The sequence below is a fragment of the Xiphophorus hellerii genome, chromosome 18 (assembly GCF_003331165.1).
Source record: "Xiphophorus hellerii strain 12219 chromosome 18, Xiphophorus_hellerii-4.1, whole genome shotgun sequence".
NCBI classification, from domain to species: Eukaryota; Metazoa; Chordata; class Actinopteri; order Cyprinodontiformes; family Poeciliidae; genus Xiphophorus; species Xiphophorus hellerii.
In genome coordinates this window covers 23,757,639-23,777,344 of record NC_045689.1, presented here as the reverse complement: position 1 = coordinate 23,777,344, position 19,706 = coordinate 23,757,639, and the positions used below count along the sequence as shown (strand labels likewise).

At 39.1% G+C, this 19,706-nt stretch overlaps 2 protein-coding genes across 2 annotated transcripts; one reads left to right on the top strand and one right to left on the bottom strand.

Moving 5' to 3' along the window:
* The first annotated feature begins 670 nt into the window (after window positions 1–670).
* On the top strand, window positions 671–12,409 carry slc1a5 (solute carrier family 1 member 5). Its single transcript, XM_032545117.1, has 8 exons — window positions 671–1,365; window positions 5,887–5,929; window positions 6,040–6,087; window positions 6,194–6,360; window positions 7,309–7,542; window positions 7,675–7,869; window positions 8,010–8,144; window positions 9,367–12,409. Exons 1-8 carry the CDS (start codon window positions 824–826, stop codon window positions 9,593–9,595), a joined length of 1,593 nt encoding a protein of 530 aa, XP_032401008.1. The 5' UTR covers window positions 671–823; the 3' UTR covers window positions 9,596–12,409.
* A 3,894-nt stretch (window positions 12,410–16,303) lies between these two features.
* Window positions 16,304–19,706, bottom strand: fkrp (fukutin related protein). The gene is made up of 2 exons (XM_032546087.1): window positions 19,324–19,706; window positions 16,304–18,514 (listed from the first exon to the last, which is right to left on the bottom strand). The coding sequence occupies exon 2, from the start codon at window positions 18,407–18,409 to the stop codon at window positions 16,820–16,822; it is 1,590 nt and encodes a 529-aa protein (XP_032401978.1). The 5' UTR covers window positions 18,410–18,514; window positions 19,324–19,706; the 3' UTR covers window positions 16,304–16,819.

Here is a 19,706-nt window from a genome sequence, read left to right as displayed (position 1 = left end):
TTTGCTTGAGGATCTGAAACATTTAAATGAGGAAAATGCTGTTAATTGTTTTCTTCATTTCTATGGTTTCACTGAGATATGTTATGGAGGTATGCTGCTTCATTCTGTTGCATCCTATAATAAAATAAAATATACATATTCTCATTCGTTATGAAACTGCAAGCACAGTTGTTATATTTGCATAAGGAAATTGTCTTGTAGTGCCACTTTTTAGCATGATGCAACAGATGTTACAGGTTTCATCTGATCAAACATGAGCTAAATATGTTTTTATCTTTAAATATTTTTAGTTATTTGCTTTTAGTTTCTACTGCCAAAAAAAAAAAAGTGGTATAATATTTAATCCCAACCAAGAAAGCTTGTTTATGAATCTACTATATAAGGATATTTAAATGGTCATACACTAAATGGAAGGCTGTTTCTCAAAGTTTGTTTATGTCTCCAGGCGGCCACTGTAGTAATTCACTTTCGCAGCAAGTTTTCAAACATTAAAATAAAACTCCAAGTAAACAAAGAGTATACTAATGGCACACAGGCCAAAAGTTTTCTTTTTCTTTTTTTATGACTGCAATGGGGGCAGTCGACAAGCGTTTCCTCTAGGAACACAACACGCCCAGTTTTACGTAAAAGGGGTGGAGGCGGAGGTTTAAAACGCCGGTTAAACGTGTGGCCACAACATCTGCTGCTCCGCGTCAGAACAACCCGGAGAGAAGGAAGTGAACCGCGCCGGCGCTCTGAAAGACTCCCGCCGCATTTAGACTCACGATAAAAACGAAGTGTTCTTCTTAAGGTTTAGTTTTGAGTTAAGGTAACTTTGAGCAACATGGCAGAGAAGGTGGATCTGGAGGAAGTGAAGGCATCCAACGGCGAGGCGCACCGCGATGGGCCGCTTGCCAACGGGTTTACCGGGCAGCGGAAGGGCAGCCCGGAACCGATGTCCAAGCGCTTAAAGAGGATCTTCAAGGCGAATCTGCTGGTGATCCTGACCGTGGCCGGGGTCATCGTGGGGGTCTTCATTGGGCTCGGTGTGCGCACCGTGTCGCCGACCCTAACCCAGCAGATCTACATCGGCTTCCCCGGCGAGATCCTCATCCGGCTGCTGAAGATGATCATCATTCCCCTGGTGGTGTGCAGCCTGGTGTCCGGAGCGGCGAGCATCGACCCCAAAGCTCTGGGGAAACTGGGTGGCTGGGCCATGCTGTTCTTCTTGGTCACCACCTTGATAGCCTCGTCCATCGGAGTGGTGATGGCTTTCATTATCAAGCCGGGAAATGTGGAAATGAACACCACCGCAAACGCTAAAGACATGAGCGACGATATTCCGGCGAACAAAGAGGTTATAGACTCCTTCTTAGACCTGATCAGGTGAGTCTGGAAGTCGTTCATATTAACCCACAACATACATTTATTTCCGTTGCGGTGGTGTTACTACAGCCATATTACGCACGAGGCTAGGGTTCACCTGGCGGAGAGCTCGCGCTCTTCTTGTAACAACATCAAGCAGTTGCATCAGCTTCTGTCTCCTCGCGCGTGTTAAACCCCCCGACGGCACGAGACGCGCTTCTTTGCCGCTCTTTACACGCGCGCATTAACTCCACTGTTTATAACCAAGTCAAATGATGAAATAAATCTTCTAATCATTGACGTCAACTATATATCTTAAAAGTTATTAACAGAGTCGATGTATTGCTTGACTTATTTTTTTAAATAATGTCCCTTTTTGAATGACTTTTTCCCGAATCCCGACCTTATAAATTGGACCTAACTGGACATGTTTTACATATCGTGACCTCTCTTAAGGTCACGAATATGTAAGTCTGTCCTCTTGAGGTTATTTTCAGAAATTAGCCTAAATGCTAACCCAGGTACGGGGTTGTACCTGAATGCACCATGAGGTTCTTGCCTGTGGCCTCACACTTTAAAGAAGTGTAACAACGTCACTATTGCCCTCAAACACACCAGAGTATTAATGACTTTTTTAAATTTTTAACAAGTGGTGATGGCTTATTGTACATTTTTTCACATCACATGTGTCATGGTTTTTCTTTAGTAAGGGCAGACCTCTTCCTGTTACCAGAAAAAAAAAAATCAAAATAAGTGGTACCATAGTTTCCTTCCTTTGTTCCAGTGAAGTCAGAGGGTTTCCGTTCACAGAAAGCGGAGTACCTCATCGAACCAGACTGCAGCTGGCTGATGTCTGGTTGGATTATATTTAGACTCAAGTTGTACATCTACACACAGCGAAATCTGCTCTGGTGTGTCCTAATTCAGGAATCTGGCTGCCTGAACCGGTTTTTTCTCCCTGCTAGCGTTACGTTTTTATGCATGTGTCATATTCATGGGACGTTTGTTTCTCCACCTTACTTTTGAGTACATGGAAGCAGCTGTGCTAGAGTAGAATAACAATTAAGTGGGATCTTAGTATCTTTTGACAAATTCTCAGTTTATTTGTTCTGCAGACAGGAAAAAAAACAAGAGCTAAACATGATTTTCAAGAGTTTATTTCACATTAAAAGTAACTTTTTTTGTCATGTAACAGACTATTAGCTTGTAAATTAGTTTAGGTTTTATTTTTTTGCTTTGTGAATGACATCTCACTAAAATGACTTTTAATCAGCCTCATAGAAAATATTCGTAGTTTTGTAACTTTTTTTTTTATATCCTCAAAGCAACCGTAATGCCAGAAACCGGCCTATGTTTCACAAGAGTCCTTGGAGTTTGCTTTTCGTAGAAGAGACTAAATTTTTACCTAAACAAAAAAACCCAGCAGAAACAACTTGATTACTCATTCCCGTCCAGAAGTGTGCTCACATTCAGTGCAGCTGTTGCATAACGTTATTTTCAAGGCAGCTTTTAGTAATTATGGATGTATTTTCCACATCTCCTGCTCCTCCTCCCTCCTCCTACAGTGCCACCTAGTCACAAATATCCACTTCCTGGAAAAGCAGCTCTTATTTTTAAGAAAACTGCACGGTGCAACAGGGCAGAAGATATTTAGTCATTAGCATGATCCCATCACTTTGCATGCAAATACGCCTCTGATTGGCCAAAGTCTCTCTTTTGTCCCACAAGCAGATTATTCCGGTGTTGATCAAAGGATACAGAAAAATAAAAACCATGCTGGGGTAGGAGGCTGTCCCTCGATGCACACATGATTAAAGCCATAGCAATGCTTGGAGCATTTTTCACAAAGAGTTTCAAGTAACCTGACTGTCATTAAAAGATTAACATTGTTGCCTCCCAATATTTATCAAGGCAGGTTGCAAAACCCGCTCCGTGACTTGCAACACAATCGCCTAATTTTAAGGACGCAGAACCTCATATTTAAGTTCATGGGAGTAAAGTAAGCACACCCTCCTTCTTTTATAGGGTTTGAAATACCAGGACATAATTAGAAAATCTGTCAGTGTTTTATTAGAATGCATTTTTCATAAAGAATGTGGACAAGACAACAGGCCTGAGGCGATAGAACAGGAGGGGTTACCGAGAAACTAGCAGCAATTACAACAACAATTAAAAATGACATCTTCAGTAGAGTGAGTTAAAGCATAAGAATAACACAAAAAAACCCGCAGAGAAATGGTAATTGAGATGCATTCGTTTACTAAAAATAGACATGCCATGGGTGTCAACAGACCTCAAGAGGACTAAAAAAAATAGAAAAAACAGTTTGTACCTTATTTTTACTGAGGTGGCTGAGTTCAGCATTTGACTACAGCAATCATTTGTTTCCAGCCTGACAAGACGTTTATCTCATGTTCGGCACATGCCGTCACCACGCACATGTGTGCTTCCACACTATCCTAATCACATAGCTGGTCTCTCATTAGAAGGAGCCCCCCAACCCCCTCTCTCCGTCTTATTCTGTGTTTTGGTGGCTTCACAGCCGGGTGGATCTGAGCTGTTTGAGAAACAGCAGCCCGGCTCACAGATCCAGGTCGGGTTTAATGTTTAATGTCGCCGTTTGGTTGGGGATAAGTTACTGTATCTTTAAAACTGGCCACACTGCTAGCAGGGTCAGACGGACCCAGTTTACAACAGGTTTGCAGGCACTCCTATGCATCCGTGTTGACATTTCTTATCTCCTGCTTTTTCCTTTCACACATAAACCAAATGTCTACTTGTACAGTCAATGGTCAGGTGTGATGTCACCTGTTAGATTTACATGCAGTCAAAGATGTTTATCGAGAGCAGCACAAACATGTGAAAGTAAATATGGATTTTTCCTAGAAGACCACGTAGCTGTTTACGATATACCCCAGTTAGGTTAGCTAACTTGGCAGATTTTTCATCTTCATACAAAAATAAAAACTAAGATCATTTTTGTTTATCATGCGTTCATGAATCACCAATATTAACAGTTGTTAGGTTTAAAGCCAAACATTTATTCTTCCTTGTTGCCCTGCCCTGGATCGGGGGAGGCAACAAAACTCCAAGTCGACGTCAGACGTTAAAGGACATTCCTTTGTAGCAGCATGTGATGGAATGCTTTGTGTGTCCCAGCCAGCGTTGGCATGACAAAAACACCTTTGTGTTTTATCTCACAATTTACATAGCAATGTCACATTGTGACTCGTAGAAGACCTTACACTCTCAGAATTTGATGCACTCTTCTAACACTGACGCGATCGGCTGAGGATGATTCACTAGAAAGCTGGTATTCATGATGGAGTTTCACATCAACATGTGGGACAAAGTCACCTCCAAAATAGGGAAGAGGGACCGGACTGCTTAGGTGTGATCTTTGGTGTAAACTACTGAATGTTCCAAGTTACAGTGGACGGTGCCATGCAGGCATTTCATCTTCTGCAGTCATGATGACCCCATCTAAATACATTAGTTTACAATAGGAAATCTAATTAAAATAATAAATTAATCAAAGTGCTTTAATTCAGGTGTTTGTTGCTACAGGTTTAAACTTGTAAAAGGCCTCAGGAAATATCAATATTACATGACCAATAAAAAAGGCTTTTAATCCAGAAATCTTTAGTTATGGCCGAAACAATCAACATTGCTAATGCTAAACTACTTCCACATAAAGGCAGGTGAGACCCAAAAGTATACTTTGCTAAAGACGGAGTGCTGTATCCAAGGACATTAATGGAAAGTTGAGTGGAAGGAAAAAGATTGTCGGCAAAAGGTGAAATCCATTTTTCAGGATGTGACCATGCTGGTCATCTATAAGAGCCGATTGAAGAAAGACGCTCCAATTCCAATATCTGACGGAATAATAGGAGCGTCTGTAATAAATATGGATCTATATTATTGCTTGTATCGCTGATAATCTTTTTTCCCTCCTCCATTTTCAAATATCCAGTAAACGTAAGAATGGTACATTAAGAGGTCTAAAGTTTGTATTCTTGGAAGCCTTTTTCAGCCTTTGTTTTCAGTTGCATGCCGCCTCATCACATGATGTTTGAGCCTGATGTTTCCAATGATTGGCTGACAAGAAGGAGCTTGTGAAGTTAATCCCTATTGCTCCAAATCCAGGGGTATCGAGTGCACAAGGCTTTACGAGTTCTTGAGGGGGGATATAATTTGCAGTTGGACTTAATGTATGTAAAAGCTTCTTGTGCTTGTTAGTGCAGACATGGCATTAAATAATAGGAGCACAAAGGAGGGGGAAAAGAGGTTTAATAGTTTAGTTCTTTGTGGCAGCTGAAGAAAAGGCTACAACCCAAGGTTCTCTGGGATGTAGTGCTGCAAAACTACATAAACTGCTCAAATTAGGCTCAAGGATTTAGCTATAATACACTGATCCGTCTTACAGATCTTGTAAGACATGGGCTTAAACATTTCTGCTCCACTGTTTTATTACCTTTGGGGTTTTTTTCTCCTGTATGTGGGAAGTGAAATAATATGCGTTGTTTTCATTTCTGTTCACAGAAACATCTTCCCCTCCAACCTGGTGTCTGCCGCCTTTCAGTCGGTGAGCATTAGACCTTAAATCTGTGATTTTATTTTCTAGATATTAACCTTACATAACAAAAGCTGCTTTTGTACTTCTTAATAATTTTTTTTAAAATTCTTCCCCACTAGTATGGAACCTCCTACAAGATGATAAACGCGTCCGGAATCCCAGAGAAGGTGAGGGATTTATTTGGTTATCAACAAAACTCCACAGATAATCATTTTAAAATGTTTTTCTTCCTCTTACATTTTTTTTTCTAAACAAATCCGTACCTCTTCTCAGGTTCCCATTGGAACAGATCAAGACGGGATGAACATCCTTGGATTGGTGGTGTTCGCTATTGTTTTCGGAGTGGCTCTGAGGAAGCTGGGCGAAGAAGGAGAGATCCTCATCAAGTTCTTCAACTCCTTCAACGAGGCCACCATGGTGCTGGTGTCCTGGATCATGTGGTAAGTTTTTGTTTGTTTTTGTTTGGTCGTTTTGAGGGTTTACAAAAGTGAGGAGGACGCAGAAAAGTTGCAACAAATTTCAAATTTGAACAACCTACTAATAAGTAGGACCGTAGAAGATTTCTGAAACGCAGCATTCTTTCCCCCGAAAAGTTCTGTTACATGTTTGTCTTAATAATTACATTTTAAATGATTAATTTTAGGCCATTAGGAAGCTTATGTTTTTATAATCTCTGCTGCTACTGGTGGCACTTGAATTTTTAGGGGAAGTGTTTTAATTTTTTACAATGCAAATATTAGATTAGTAGTTCAGACAAACTTACTGATTCCAGAAATTCTGTTGAAATAATAAATAATACACAGAGTTATCTATTTCATGAATACATTGTTGTTACAATGAATAAAGGTTTTTAGGCACTGGTCAAGTGAAAAATTCTTCTAAATAATAATTCAGAATTTTAAAATTGATTTAGATTTCTATGTAAATTGTAAATTCATTGCCCAGCTTAACAACTTTATCCAAATCATAACCATCCTCTACGTCTGACGTCTGCGGTAAACGGTCCCAAGAGTTTAGGAATTATAAATTGTGCAACACTAATAATTTTGCTTTGTTCTTAACATATTTTTCCTTCACTGAAAAAAAATTATGTCATCAACTTAAAGCTTTTATCTTTCTAAAATGTCCTAAAATCAAGTAGTAGCATCATTTTGAAATAGTACTGAAATGAAAGATTGTATTTCTAGGCTCTTTAGACATCTTTATCAGGGATGTTAACACATCTAGAGGGTGTTACTAGTTTGAGACCTTTCAGAAAATGTTTTTCTCAAACAGAGCATTGTAAGTCTGTTAAGTAACCTTTATCAGCGAGGTACATTTCCTTTGTGCTGTGTTCCAGAAACCTGACCTGCAGTATTGTCCTGGTCTTTTCTCTCGTCTGGCTGCAGGTACGCCCCTGTAGGTATCATGTTCCTCGTCGCCGGTAAGATTGTGGAGATGGACGACGTCGGCAAGCTGTTTGCCAGCCTGGGAAAATACATCGCCTGCTGCATGATTGGCCACGCCATTCACGGCCTGCTGGTGCTGCCCCTCATCTACTTCATTTTTACCAGGAAGAACCCCTACACCTTCCTGTGGGGCATCTTCACAGCCTTGGCCACGGCTTTTGGAACGAGCTCCAGGTATTTCACCTCAAACTCGCATCTGTTTGCTCAGTTGGGGTTGCTGAATATCCACAAACTGAGGCTCTCCTGTTGAGGCAGCCACACACCCACGCTCCTCCTCTGCTCTGAAACTCTGTTTCCTGTTTCCAGCTCTGCCACTCTGCCCCTCATGATGAAGTGCGTGGAGGAGAAAAACGGCGTGTCCAAGCACATAAGCCGCTTCATCCTGCCCATCGGCGCCACGGTCAACATGGACGGGGCCGCGCTCTTCCAGTGTGTGGCGGCGGTTTTCATCGCCCAGCTTAACAACACCAGTCTCAACTTCATCCAAGTCATAACCATCCTGTAAGTCTGACGTCTGCGGTGATGCGACTCCATTTAAGCGGATCGGTTTAAAACTATATGCGATGATGCATTTACAGCTCCTTCTTTGTGTGGAAAGTTTGGTAATTGAGTTTGGTGACTTTGTGCCTTGTGTTTGTCAGTGTGACGGCGACAGCGTCCAGTGTTGGAGCTGCAGGTATACCTGCAGGCGGTGTGCTGACCCTAGCTATAATCCTGGAGGCAATTGGACTGCCCACCAGTGACATCTCTCTCATCCTGGCTGTTGACTGGCTTGTGTGAGTAGAAAACAAGCGTCATATTTCATTACACTGCAACCATAAACTTTAATTAATTTAATCTTATACAGAGCAACACAAAGCAAGGCATAAAAACACAAAAGTGAAGACAGTAAAGTTACAATAAATAAGTCACTTATGAAATAATTTATAAAAATTAAAAATGATAAAAAATAACTAAAAATTATTTATAAAAACTGGAATTAAATGGAGAAGAAATTATAAATGCGCCTCAAATAAATATCTCATTTTAAAAATCACATAACTTTTTTTATAATTTAATAAAGTGTTTCATATTCCTGTGCTGAGTCACATCATGGATTAAATTAAGCTGTCAACTATTCATCAACCTCAGTGGGTGTTATTCTGAGAGCTACAGTAGAGATCCTGACATTTGATTGGCTGCTTCAAAGAGCAAGTCAAGACAACTTCCAAGTTTGCTAGGATCCTGGGGCCAATATTTTCACTGCTAGTGTGGCAATAACTTCAATAAATTGCTGTAATTTATTTACTACAAATTCTGGGAGAGCAACTCTAGCCTCTACATGTCTTGTTTGGTCTGAAATATCGCTAATAGGTTCACAGGAGAGCTCACTGTGGTGCTGTGTGGAGAAAGCGGCAACAGACTTCAAACTGGATCAACGTCAGCCCCGCCCACTAGCTAACATCAGCTAGCACTCTCTTGTGAACTTGTTAGAGATGTTTCAGATCCAACTAGAGAGACAGGGGCTAAAGTTGCTCACCCAGAGTTTGTGTAAATAAATTGCAACAAGTTAATTATGCTATTAAAGTTATTTCTGCACTTTTAATGGAAGACATTGACCTCAGAGTGAGCAAAGTTGGGGGAAAAGTTGTCTTGACCTGCTGTTTTAAGCAGCCAATCAGACACCAGGGTCTCAATAGAAGCTGCCCTAGTTGTCCCGCCCACTGAGTTTGATGGGTACAGTTGATGTTTAAAGTTGAAATTTAAATTAATTTATAAAGTGTTCCAGCACAGGATCAATAAGTAATTTTGTTAAATCATGAAATACGTCTAGTTTGTAAATGAAATTGAATTGAGGCATATGTAATTAATTCTATATATGGGGGACGCAGCAAACATTTGGAAAATCAAAAATTTGGCTTTCTGGTTGGCATGTAATTCAAGGCTTGTATCGCTTCAATACGTAATCTGCATCATAACATTAAATCTCTCTTCTTATCCCGTTTTGTCCCTCTATAGTGACCGCACCTGCACTGTGCTGAATGTGGAGGGCGATGCCTTCGGAGCGGGGCTCCTGCAGCACTTTGTGGACAAAACATCCAAACACGAAGGAGTGGAGGAGCTCAGCGAGGTCAGGATGGACAGAGATGCGTCCGCCGCCATGCCCGAGCACTCGCCGCTCATTGATAAACGAGGCTTGGAGGGCGCAAAAGGAGACCTTTCTTCCGAGAAAGAGTCGTCCATGTAACGCAGATTGTGACTTCTACTGCAAACCCGCCAAGAAACACAAAACTTAAGCTCCCCCTATTAAGAAAAGAGTCCAAGGAGAGAGGACGGACATGCACACTACAATGCAAAGACACGCTCTCGGACCTCAAATACATTTCTGGACGGGCTGCAGCCAATATCTTATGGGATATATAGAAACCATGATACACTCAGTGGGTTATTTAATTTTTTAGGGGAATATAAGACTGATTTATTTTTTTTTTTTATTACTTCTCCCTTATGTTTATTTGATGTATGGTCTACTCTGAAATCAGATTGGAAGGTTTCATAAGCCACTTAAACGAAAACAGACTATTTGCATCGAGGAGCGCAGCACATGACACATTTATTCATGCTGGACAAATGAATATGAATGTCTGTTTCTAAAGCGTTCTCCTATCTCATGTGCGTCACTGTTCTTCTGACAGAAACTGTCTTTTTATACATATATTTAAAAAACAAAAAAATAGCGTCCATAGTTACCACATAGTCTTTTTTAGATTCAAACGTGTCAGGTTTTGGAACGCCGCATGTGAAATTAAAGCAATAAGAATGATATATTTTTCCAAATGGGATCCAGATTAAAAAAAAAACATACATATAGCTACTTTCATGCAGGTTTCTTCCAGTGGAGAGTTTAATAGATGTGCATCAATGCAGCGGTGCTCAAATGTTACAAACTGTGCAGTGGATAACAGTCCTATTCTTGTTTTTGTTTGTCATTGCATTGTTAGTCTTTATGCCTTTTTGGTTTAGAATTGTGACCAATCATTTGTGACCAATCGTTTTATCGGCTAGTGTTCTTTTAGGTTTTTCAATTGAAGTAGACACTTTGAAGAGATAAACAATCTACAACACGCTGCTGTAATCTATAGTCATTGCCTTAAACAAGACAATTTCTGAGCTAAATGCTTTTGTACATGTAGAGGAAGCAGTTTTGCTCCATGCTGCTGTAGGTGAAACACACAGCTGCTCATAGTAGTAGAGGCTGTGCTTTATCATTTGCTATGACTATCTGAAACTGTTTTGGCTAACTTTGCAGGGACACATGGAAGTTTAATTGGAGGACTGATTGAAAGCAAAGTCCAGTCCAATTTTAATTCTTAATATTAGAAAATTATATTATATTATTACTTTTTTCCGATTTTTAGATCTGCAGAAGAACCAAAGGTACAATCTGTAACTATCTGCACTATATAGAGATTATTGGAACCATTCTTTTGTACTGTAATTGGTTCCTTTACATCTTTTATTTTAGTATCCCATCCTTTGCAGAGAGCACAATGATTCCTTCACCTTGGTGAGGGAGATCCAACTCCCCATGCTGCAAGGACGTAGTTCATCTATCCGCCTTACACCTGCATTAAAATGGCCAACATGATATTTGGAAAAAATGTTTTATAGTTAGTTTTTTTTTCTTGTTGTTGTTTGGAGGGTGTTTATTGAAGGCTTCTTTTTAATCTGTTATAATTGTGGTTATTCATAACCAAATGTTCTCTTAATGTTTGTTTTCCCCATTCTTTTTGATGGGGGGGGGGAGGAAGCTATATAGTTGTTATTGTATTCCAAAGGCTACAAGATGAAATATTAGCCTTGGTATTGTCCCAAAGGAAAATGAAGGAGCACAAGCGTTCTGACTCGTCTCTCTAGATGGACTTTACCTTCTTAAAAAGACAACAAAGCCTCAGGTTTGATGTTTGCCTTGTTCTTCAGGTACTGAAAGACCAAAAATCAAAGTCGGCTTAATGAAGGCTTAATGAACTCTTGAGGACGCATGATGACACCTTTTTAATATCTATACTAATTTTGGATTTTTCTCTTTTCACCTCCCCTGACTTCCCCACACGCTGCTGCTTCTGTGCAGGCTGCAGCTTTTTACGAGAGTATAAATAGAGTGATGACCCCAGTTTCTTGCATAATGTATGGTATTCATACTGTGTCCGCCATGTCCATTCTCAAGTTACCTTCGACTGCAGACACGTCTACTTTTTTAGTCTGGCAGCAGGACCAGATGGACTGGTTTTACCGTTAAGCTGAAGACATAATGAACTTTGCAAAAGGATGTCTTATTGGGACTTATTTATGTTTTGGATATTACAGCCACAAGAGGAAACACTTCTTCGTTGAAGCTCTAGGTCTCTATATGTCTTTCAATGTCCATTTGTAATAGTTTATATTTATTCTTAATCCAAATCTAAAGGATTTTTTTTTTTTTGCCAATGTGCTGTGATATAATAACAATAGATCTAATTTTGGTTTTTCTTTCTCCCAGATGGTTGGTAGTAGATTTGTCACATTTTGTTATGCTTGTTTCTGAAGTGCATGATGAGTGAGGCTGAATCGCATGAGTGACATGTACACTGAAAAAGTCCTTTTGGTTTAAAACAATTTTTGGTTCGATTGATAATTTATCCCATGTTTTTGATGTTTTAAGTGGGAATTATAGCAGCAGAATTACATTTAAAAAAAACAAAAAAACAAATTTTGCCTTTGACGTATGAATATACATGGCAGACCTGAAGTCTCATCATTTCTCCTGTGTTGTCCCATATGTTGTGGAAATCCGATGGAATGTTCTGCATTTTTCCAGTACAGCTGTTCTACTGATCCACGTTTGAGACTTCAATGCCGTTTTCTTTTTCTGTTCTAAACATCATGTGGAGGTTTTGTAAAATCATATTGTTTTTGTTGCAGTGAAGGTCACTGTGATGAGGCTATACTTAGAAAAAAAAACTAATTTGTGCCGCCAGACTGTAGTCATTTGGTTAAAAACAGTAAACTGTTCTTTCTTAAATTGCTTGTGTCTCTGAGCCGTTTTTTTTATTTAAGTTTCCTTGTTTTTTTTTTATAACTGCTTAAAATTACCACTTGCATGTAAAATGAAGTTTACACAGACAGCACTCATATTCTGGGTGAATGCCATGTAGGGTTGTTTCTGACGGGATATGAGTCAGGAATCCCTAAAAATGTATACAAATGGGTAAAACTTTAACACAATTATTATTGAGACTTGCTTAGGAATGGATAAGGAATGGATAACGTTCCAAACCTTGCAGAAAACTTGTGGAGGAGGACTAAAACCAGGGTCGGTGCCAGGAAATAAATCAACTCAATGAATTCTGCCAAGAAGATAGGTCATATATCCAGACAAGATAATAGCAAAAGCCTCATGTTGGCTGCAAAAAGTGTGTGTTTTCTGTACGACTTGCAAAGGCACGTTAAGCCTTAACGTGCAAAGTAAATATACAAAAAATATACAAAAAAGTATATCTACTTTTTTGTCTTTAAAAGTAAATATATTTAAAGACAAAAAGAAAAAATGCTCAAAAAGTTCATGTCAAAGATGAGGGAAAAGAATCTTTTGATGGTAACTGTTGGAGTGTCCCTAACTATCCTAAGCTATAATTTGTAGCCTGGCAAGTAAAGGTGATATATTTAAATGTGGTATGCATTAGTCATCAACACACAGCCTCACAGCAGTATAGATGCCCGATGTAACGTAAGCCATGGATACACACACACACACACAAAATGTAAGATTTCCGGTTGTGAAAATTGACATCTCTTAATACTCACAAACTAGATGAACAACAGGACATCTCACACTATCTAGATGTTTATTTAACAGAAACTGCACCAAAACCTTCAAAGTGTGGGAAATTTGGTAAATCATAACCAAAATTCCAGATCAGTCAGGAGGGTAAATATCAGATAAATTTAGCAAACCTAACCAGGTGAGGAAATCTTAAGTCTGTAGTTGGCTGCATGGTCTCCTGCATTCAGGTGTGCAATATCACAAATACGGAAAGAATTAAAAAAAATTTCAGTTCTCACATCATCCAGCAAGATACAAGGATTGTCCATCAGTTTGAGAATGTTTTTAAAAGATTTTATTGTTTTTTTTGTTCTACTGTGAGAACAACTTCTCAAAGGTCTGAAACATTCAAGATAAGTCACGGTGTTCCTAGGAATTGTGTGCTTAAAGGTTCACCTTGAAGCCAGTCTGTTTGAGACTGGGGAAAACGGAAACAAAGTACAGAGTTGCATGTCAGGCTCTACAAGTCTCATTTAGCATGTTAAAGGTTGAAGTTAATAACAGTGCTGCTACTAAAAGACCAAACAAGTTTATCTAATTTAGAGGAGTCACCAGATGAGAATCTCCAAAAGGAAGTTGGCCATACAGGTTTGGCTTGCAAAGTTGGATCTGAACTAGAGCTTCCCCAAAAGTGAACTTTTTACTCCCTAAACATTTGACCAAAAATAACATTTATATTTAAATATCAACATCAAAAGCTATTTTTATTCTGCTTTTGTGCATTTTAGACAAAATAATGACATCAGGGATGCAAAAAGAAAAGCAGGTTAGGCTGCATCATGCATTTACCTGTGACAGAATATTTTCTGCAATATACATGAACTACACTGATTTTCAGGGGTGTTAGTGGCATTGGCTAAATATAATGCCTACAACTGTTGTTTTGTGAACATCTAAAACTCAAAAACATTAGCTTAAACATTAAGCTAATGGTAAATTAATCTACATTCTGTTGTTTTATCTTCCTCAAAAATCTAAATAAATAATTACTTTTCAGCATATTAGATTAATTTGCTGAGAGCAAAGTCAGAAAGCATTTATAATTGGCTTTGCCAAACCTATTTAAAATAAATACATTTTAGACATCACAAATTTTAGAAAAGTACAGAATAAAGCTTCTAATGAAGGCAGTAAAAGTTAAAACAAACCCGTCACTCGCCATCCCGTCTTTTTTGTTGTTTAATTTTCAGCAAATATGGTTTGTTTTGATAAATGTTTGATTAATTTATATGTAAAAAAAAATCCTGAAATATTTATGTAGAAGAGAAAAGGGTGAAAATCATTTTTTGGTATAAAGTCAGCAGACAAAATAATAAAAAGATTTACTCCCTCCTACCTGCTAATATTGTATTATGGTGGGAAAAGAACAGTTGTTTTTCAATCTGTTGAATGCAACTTCATATAAAAAACATAATGGATGATAAAGCATTTATTTAAATTGGGAAAAAATTTTGAAAAAAAAAAAGTACTGTCAAAGTTGACTAAATACATGTAACATACATGCTGTGCTGTTTATCTGAGCCTCTACCTAATTATGTTTGTAATGAATGAATGATTCATCAGAATATAATGAAAAGCTTTGAGCAATCTTACATATGTGACAAGGAAACCACACCCACCTGAGTGGCTGTAAAGAGCAGAATCCTTCCTACAATGTAAACACATTTCTAGGAAGAATTTGCGTGAAAGATGGCACTCTCTGCGTGGGATCAAACTGTGATACTGTCAGCAGGCGGGTTTGTGAGGAACGGTCATAAGTTTTTCCCGTAAAGTCACATTCCTGTTTGAAGAGTCAGAAACAGCCTCCAACTACGGTGTCTCTTTCAAACGCGTTGCGCCATCTAGTGTTCATGAAGAAGCAGTGGAGGTTCTGTGTTAAAACATGAAAATGTAAACAAAAATATATATTTGCAGTTCATGAGTGAACCTGTATTACATGAAGGACTGGTGTTAGTTCTATAGAAATGTGTGAGTATGAAATGGATAAACATGTTACTGCTGTGACTTCAAACTTTACAGTGCTTTTTTTGAATAATCTTTTGAACTGATGTATTTCACAGTTGATTCCATTATATTTTATAGTAAGGCTAAAGGTATAATTTATTTATTACAGCATACAAATTTTGCAGTGATGGAGAACTCATTTCACAAAATAAAAGCTTGCTCATCGCATCAGACCTGAAAGTCAAGATGCCCCATGATTTTACAGCAAATATTTATTTTACTCAAGACCTAAAACAACTAAAGATATGAGTTTGCAATAAACAGATTATTAAAAAAAGTTTTTAAAAAACATAAAGGAATAAAACATAATGACAAAAACACATTTATATATAGTTATAGAGTATCTTGCAAAATTATTTGCACCCATGACACAATCGAAATGAATAAATGCAATTGTGGCTGACACAAAGTGGTGCAAAGTGGGAGAAAATATAAATATTTAGATCAAAGTATATTCACATGTAATATTTAGATTCAAAGAAGAAAATTCTCTAGTAAACAGTTAAGTTAATCTTTGTGTAAACAGCTTAAAAGTATCTACATTTTTAACATAGTAGTTTGAAATGCAGCTTTTTATATTCCACGTTCATTTTGTTCCTAATTGAAGATAGTCAAGCTTCAATCTTTTCATTTGAAACACAGTTACACAGTCAAAAACATTGCATGGAACATCAATAAAACACAAAAACAGAATGCAAAATTAAGCAAAACTGTTCACAAGAAATGTAAATTGACACAAACCCATGATCAATGGATAAGGAAATACAAAAAAGGCCAAGATGCAAAATTATGTAAACTGTGGATGTTTATACTTTACAGATAATTTCTGCTTGACTTGTGCTAGCTTTGAGTCTATTTCAATCCAACTGTTCTTGATCCACTATGTGACACTAATAATTTTGAAACATCTGAGAACAGAGGCCCTTTGTTTCCTCATCTTTCATGGAGGTGTTTGGGTCTAAATTGCATCAACCTGCTCAAACAATCATTTACAGGATAAGGAAACCCAAAAAAGGGAGCAGTCGCTGTGAAATAACGCAACAAAATCTGAAAATCCAGGTGTGCAATAAAGGAAACACAAAGGGCCGATTGGGTGCAATAATTGGTAGAAGCATTTAATTTCTTGTGCAATAGATACAAACTCTGGCTTTTTTTGTGTGAATTGTGAAGGAAGGAAAAGACAGACAGGGTACATTTATGGGATCCTGTTGAAATAGTTACAATTTTAAACCTAAAACACGTTCAGAATTTTATATAATCCACCTGTAACATTTATACAGTACGATACATTCAGTCAACTAGAGAGCAAACCAGTTGTTGATTGTTTAGGGCTAAGGTCAGTGGACTAGTAGTCTTTTTAAAAGTGTTTCTCTTGAAAAAAAGTACACCACTTTTAAACTTTTAATAATGTTTTTTAACATCAAGCTTTACATTTGAACACATACTAGAAAATTTTGAGCAGCTTTGACATGTTGGCAGCTAGTAAAACTGTAATCATTTTAGCAGTGCATACTCCTCGGGCATTTTTCAACAAAACATTTTTGTGAGGTATTTTTTTTTCAGTAAATAAATACAGTGCAACACAAACAACTTGAGAGCACCTACTCATAATTTGCTTCTGTCCAGCCTTTTTTTCATAGGGTTGGGGTACTGAGGATTCTCAACCACCCCTTCTCCGAACTTAAGCTCCAGGAAGGCCCTTTGGTTGTTGGGGCCGTAGGCTGTGATGCCAGCAAAGGGCATGGGCACCAGCGGCTGCAGGAAGTGCTCTGGGAACTCCACGTCCTGTTTGTGCTCTGTCCACGTGTCTTTCGTCATGATGCCGTTGCGCGAGTAGAAAGGCCACAGATCCACGTGCAGGTGGTTGGCCTCGCTGTACTGAACTCTGTAAAAGTCTCCCTCCACTGCCCGCTCCCACACGTAGCCATTAGCATCCACTAGAGAGCCCGAGTCCAGGTTCTTCAGGTGGTCGCAGTTGGGCACGTCCTCCAGGTAGATACCCAGGTCCACATCGTAGTCCCAGGGTATGATGTCTTGATGGCGGACGGCACCAAGAAGAGAGCCTCCCTCCAGCCAGTAACGCACACCAGAGCTCTCCAGGATATTAATGACGTATTTGGTGGTTTCTCTTAGTGCTCTCAGACAACATGGAGGCGTCCAGCGATCCAGATACAGGTAGTCCGGCGTGTCATCCTGCACGGTGCCAAAGCAGCGGGGAGTCTCTTTAGTGCAACCAAACCACTGTTCCTTTCCCTCAGGGAGAAGGAGGCGCTTCAGACCAAAGCTCCTCATGAGTTTCCCTGTTGCCTCCTTCAGTCGAGTGTCAGCCTTCCACTGATTGTGAGCAGAGCTGAAAAGTGGTCGGTGGTTTGCCGAGAAACAAGGGCTCTCCAGGAGTTTCACCTTCCAGCCCCTTAAGGTGGTCTGAACGAAAAGGGCAGGAAAGAGAGGGCGCCCCAGTGGTACGGACAAGTTGAAAAGGTCCTCAGTGCGAATCAAGACAACAGCGTCACCTTGTAAAGCCGTACACACACTCCCACTGCTTCCTGAAGCGGCCGGTGAGTAGGTGGCAGTCCACTCTTTGAGGTTGACCCGCAAGTGGAGGCACTGCGCCGCAGATCGTGTTAAAACGGGCACCGCTACCAGCCTCACGGGCCCCCCACCTTCACCTTCCAACTCTTTAATGAGTCTTTCAAAAACTCTTGGCTGCTCCAGCTCCACGCCGTCAGGTACCAACAGGACAAACTCTGTCTGCAAGTGAAACTCTGGCCTGTGAGCTTGTGGTGGCTGGTCAGGGCTAGGAGAGAGCACCAAAAGACGGGCGCCCTCTGGAAGTGCAAGGGGAGGATACGGAAATGTGTCGGCCACAGCCAGAAAGGGAAGCTCTGGACGTTGACGAAGGAAGGAGTTAGCCACATCCCCAACGTAATTCTCAAAGTTTTCAAACTCCCGAAGGAGAACAGACACACGTGGGCCTCGGCCATGGCCCTCCGCTGCCATTCCTGCATTCTCACCTCCAATGACCCCTAACGCTCCCCCTAGAAGGGAAGCCGGCCGGGAAGCTCTTCTCGAGCCTCTACCAAGCTCCTTCCTTTTCTCTATCATCTGCTGTTGGGCTCGAGATACGTAATAAAGTATGAGGAGGTTGAGGATGATGGCACCCGTTAACAGACCCTGGCACAAACTGATACGCATGGCAAATAATACTTTTTAGAGTTTCTTGGAGGAAGAATTCAAGTTTCAATGAAGGCATCCAGTGGCGGATTTTGGCTCTCCATGTGTTTGGCAGCTGGAGACAAACTAAAAGCATAAAAAGACAAAGAAATGCTATAATACTCTGTGTGTAGGCAAAAATGCATTAAATGTATCTTGAACATTTTTTATGATTTTAAAGTGAAACTAAAATAACCCTAACCCTGCAGTAAATTTAAAAGATAAAATAATCCCTAAAATTGTTGGTTGTACAAATATAACGTATTTTAGAAAAAAATGTCTAACTTCTTTAATTCCATAAATTAAGTGCTTCAAGTGACCTTCTTGATTTTCCACAATGGATCTTAGCTTTGGCTAAAAATGATAATGAACCAACTGATATTTTCAAATATAATTAAAATACAAATGCAGGCTTTTCATAGAGTAGCTGGATTAAAAGTACATAACAAAAACAGAAAAAAGTATCAATAATTTTTTATTAAATCTATTTTTTCTTCACATTCGGTTAAAAAAAAAAAAATCTTTCTTTTACATTGGTCCCACAAAAAACCACCGAGAAAACACATGCATCATCTTTTTGCTAAAGTTTTATGTTTTTTCTGAATTGTAAAACCTAAAATAGGAATAAAATATTTTTTATAATGCTACAACTTTCCGCTATTAAACATTTATCGAAATATAGTGTATTCTAGTGACAAAAAGTCTTTCTTCATAGAATATACTCAAATACTATGATTACTAAATCAAATCAAATCAAATGCTACCCAACTTCCCACCCCAAATCCACATCCACCTCGTCAATACAAGCTTTTCTTTGGTAACACAGATAAGTTGATTGACTAAATAATAAACGCACAACAAGAACAAGTTATCAAACATATTTCAGCAATACTCACCTTTATTTGAATATATATCATACTGCAAGACATTCTTTTGAGCAATCCAGGGAAACCCCAGCATGCATTCGTAATTCGAAACTCTAGTATTTACATTATTTTTTACCATAATATTAATATCTGTGGTGTATTTTTTTCAGTCAGCTTTGGTGAGCATTAGCTAAGCTGCCTCAACGGGAAGCAGCGAACAAGAACACAAGTCAGCGTTATTTACAACGGCGGAGGAAACTGGGTTCGTATTACTGAAAATAGAAACCTGCAACATTGCCCAGGCATTCATGTAATTAATGCTTTACAATCATCCATGCAAGGAACCTCACCAAACGACTTTAGCATTATGCTAGTACACATTTTGCCGTTGTTGCTCGGAGCAACCAAAGCGC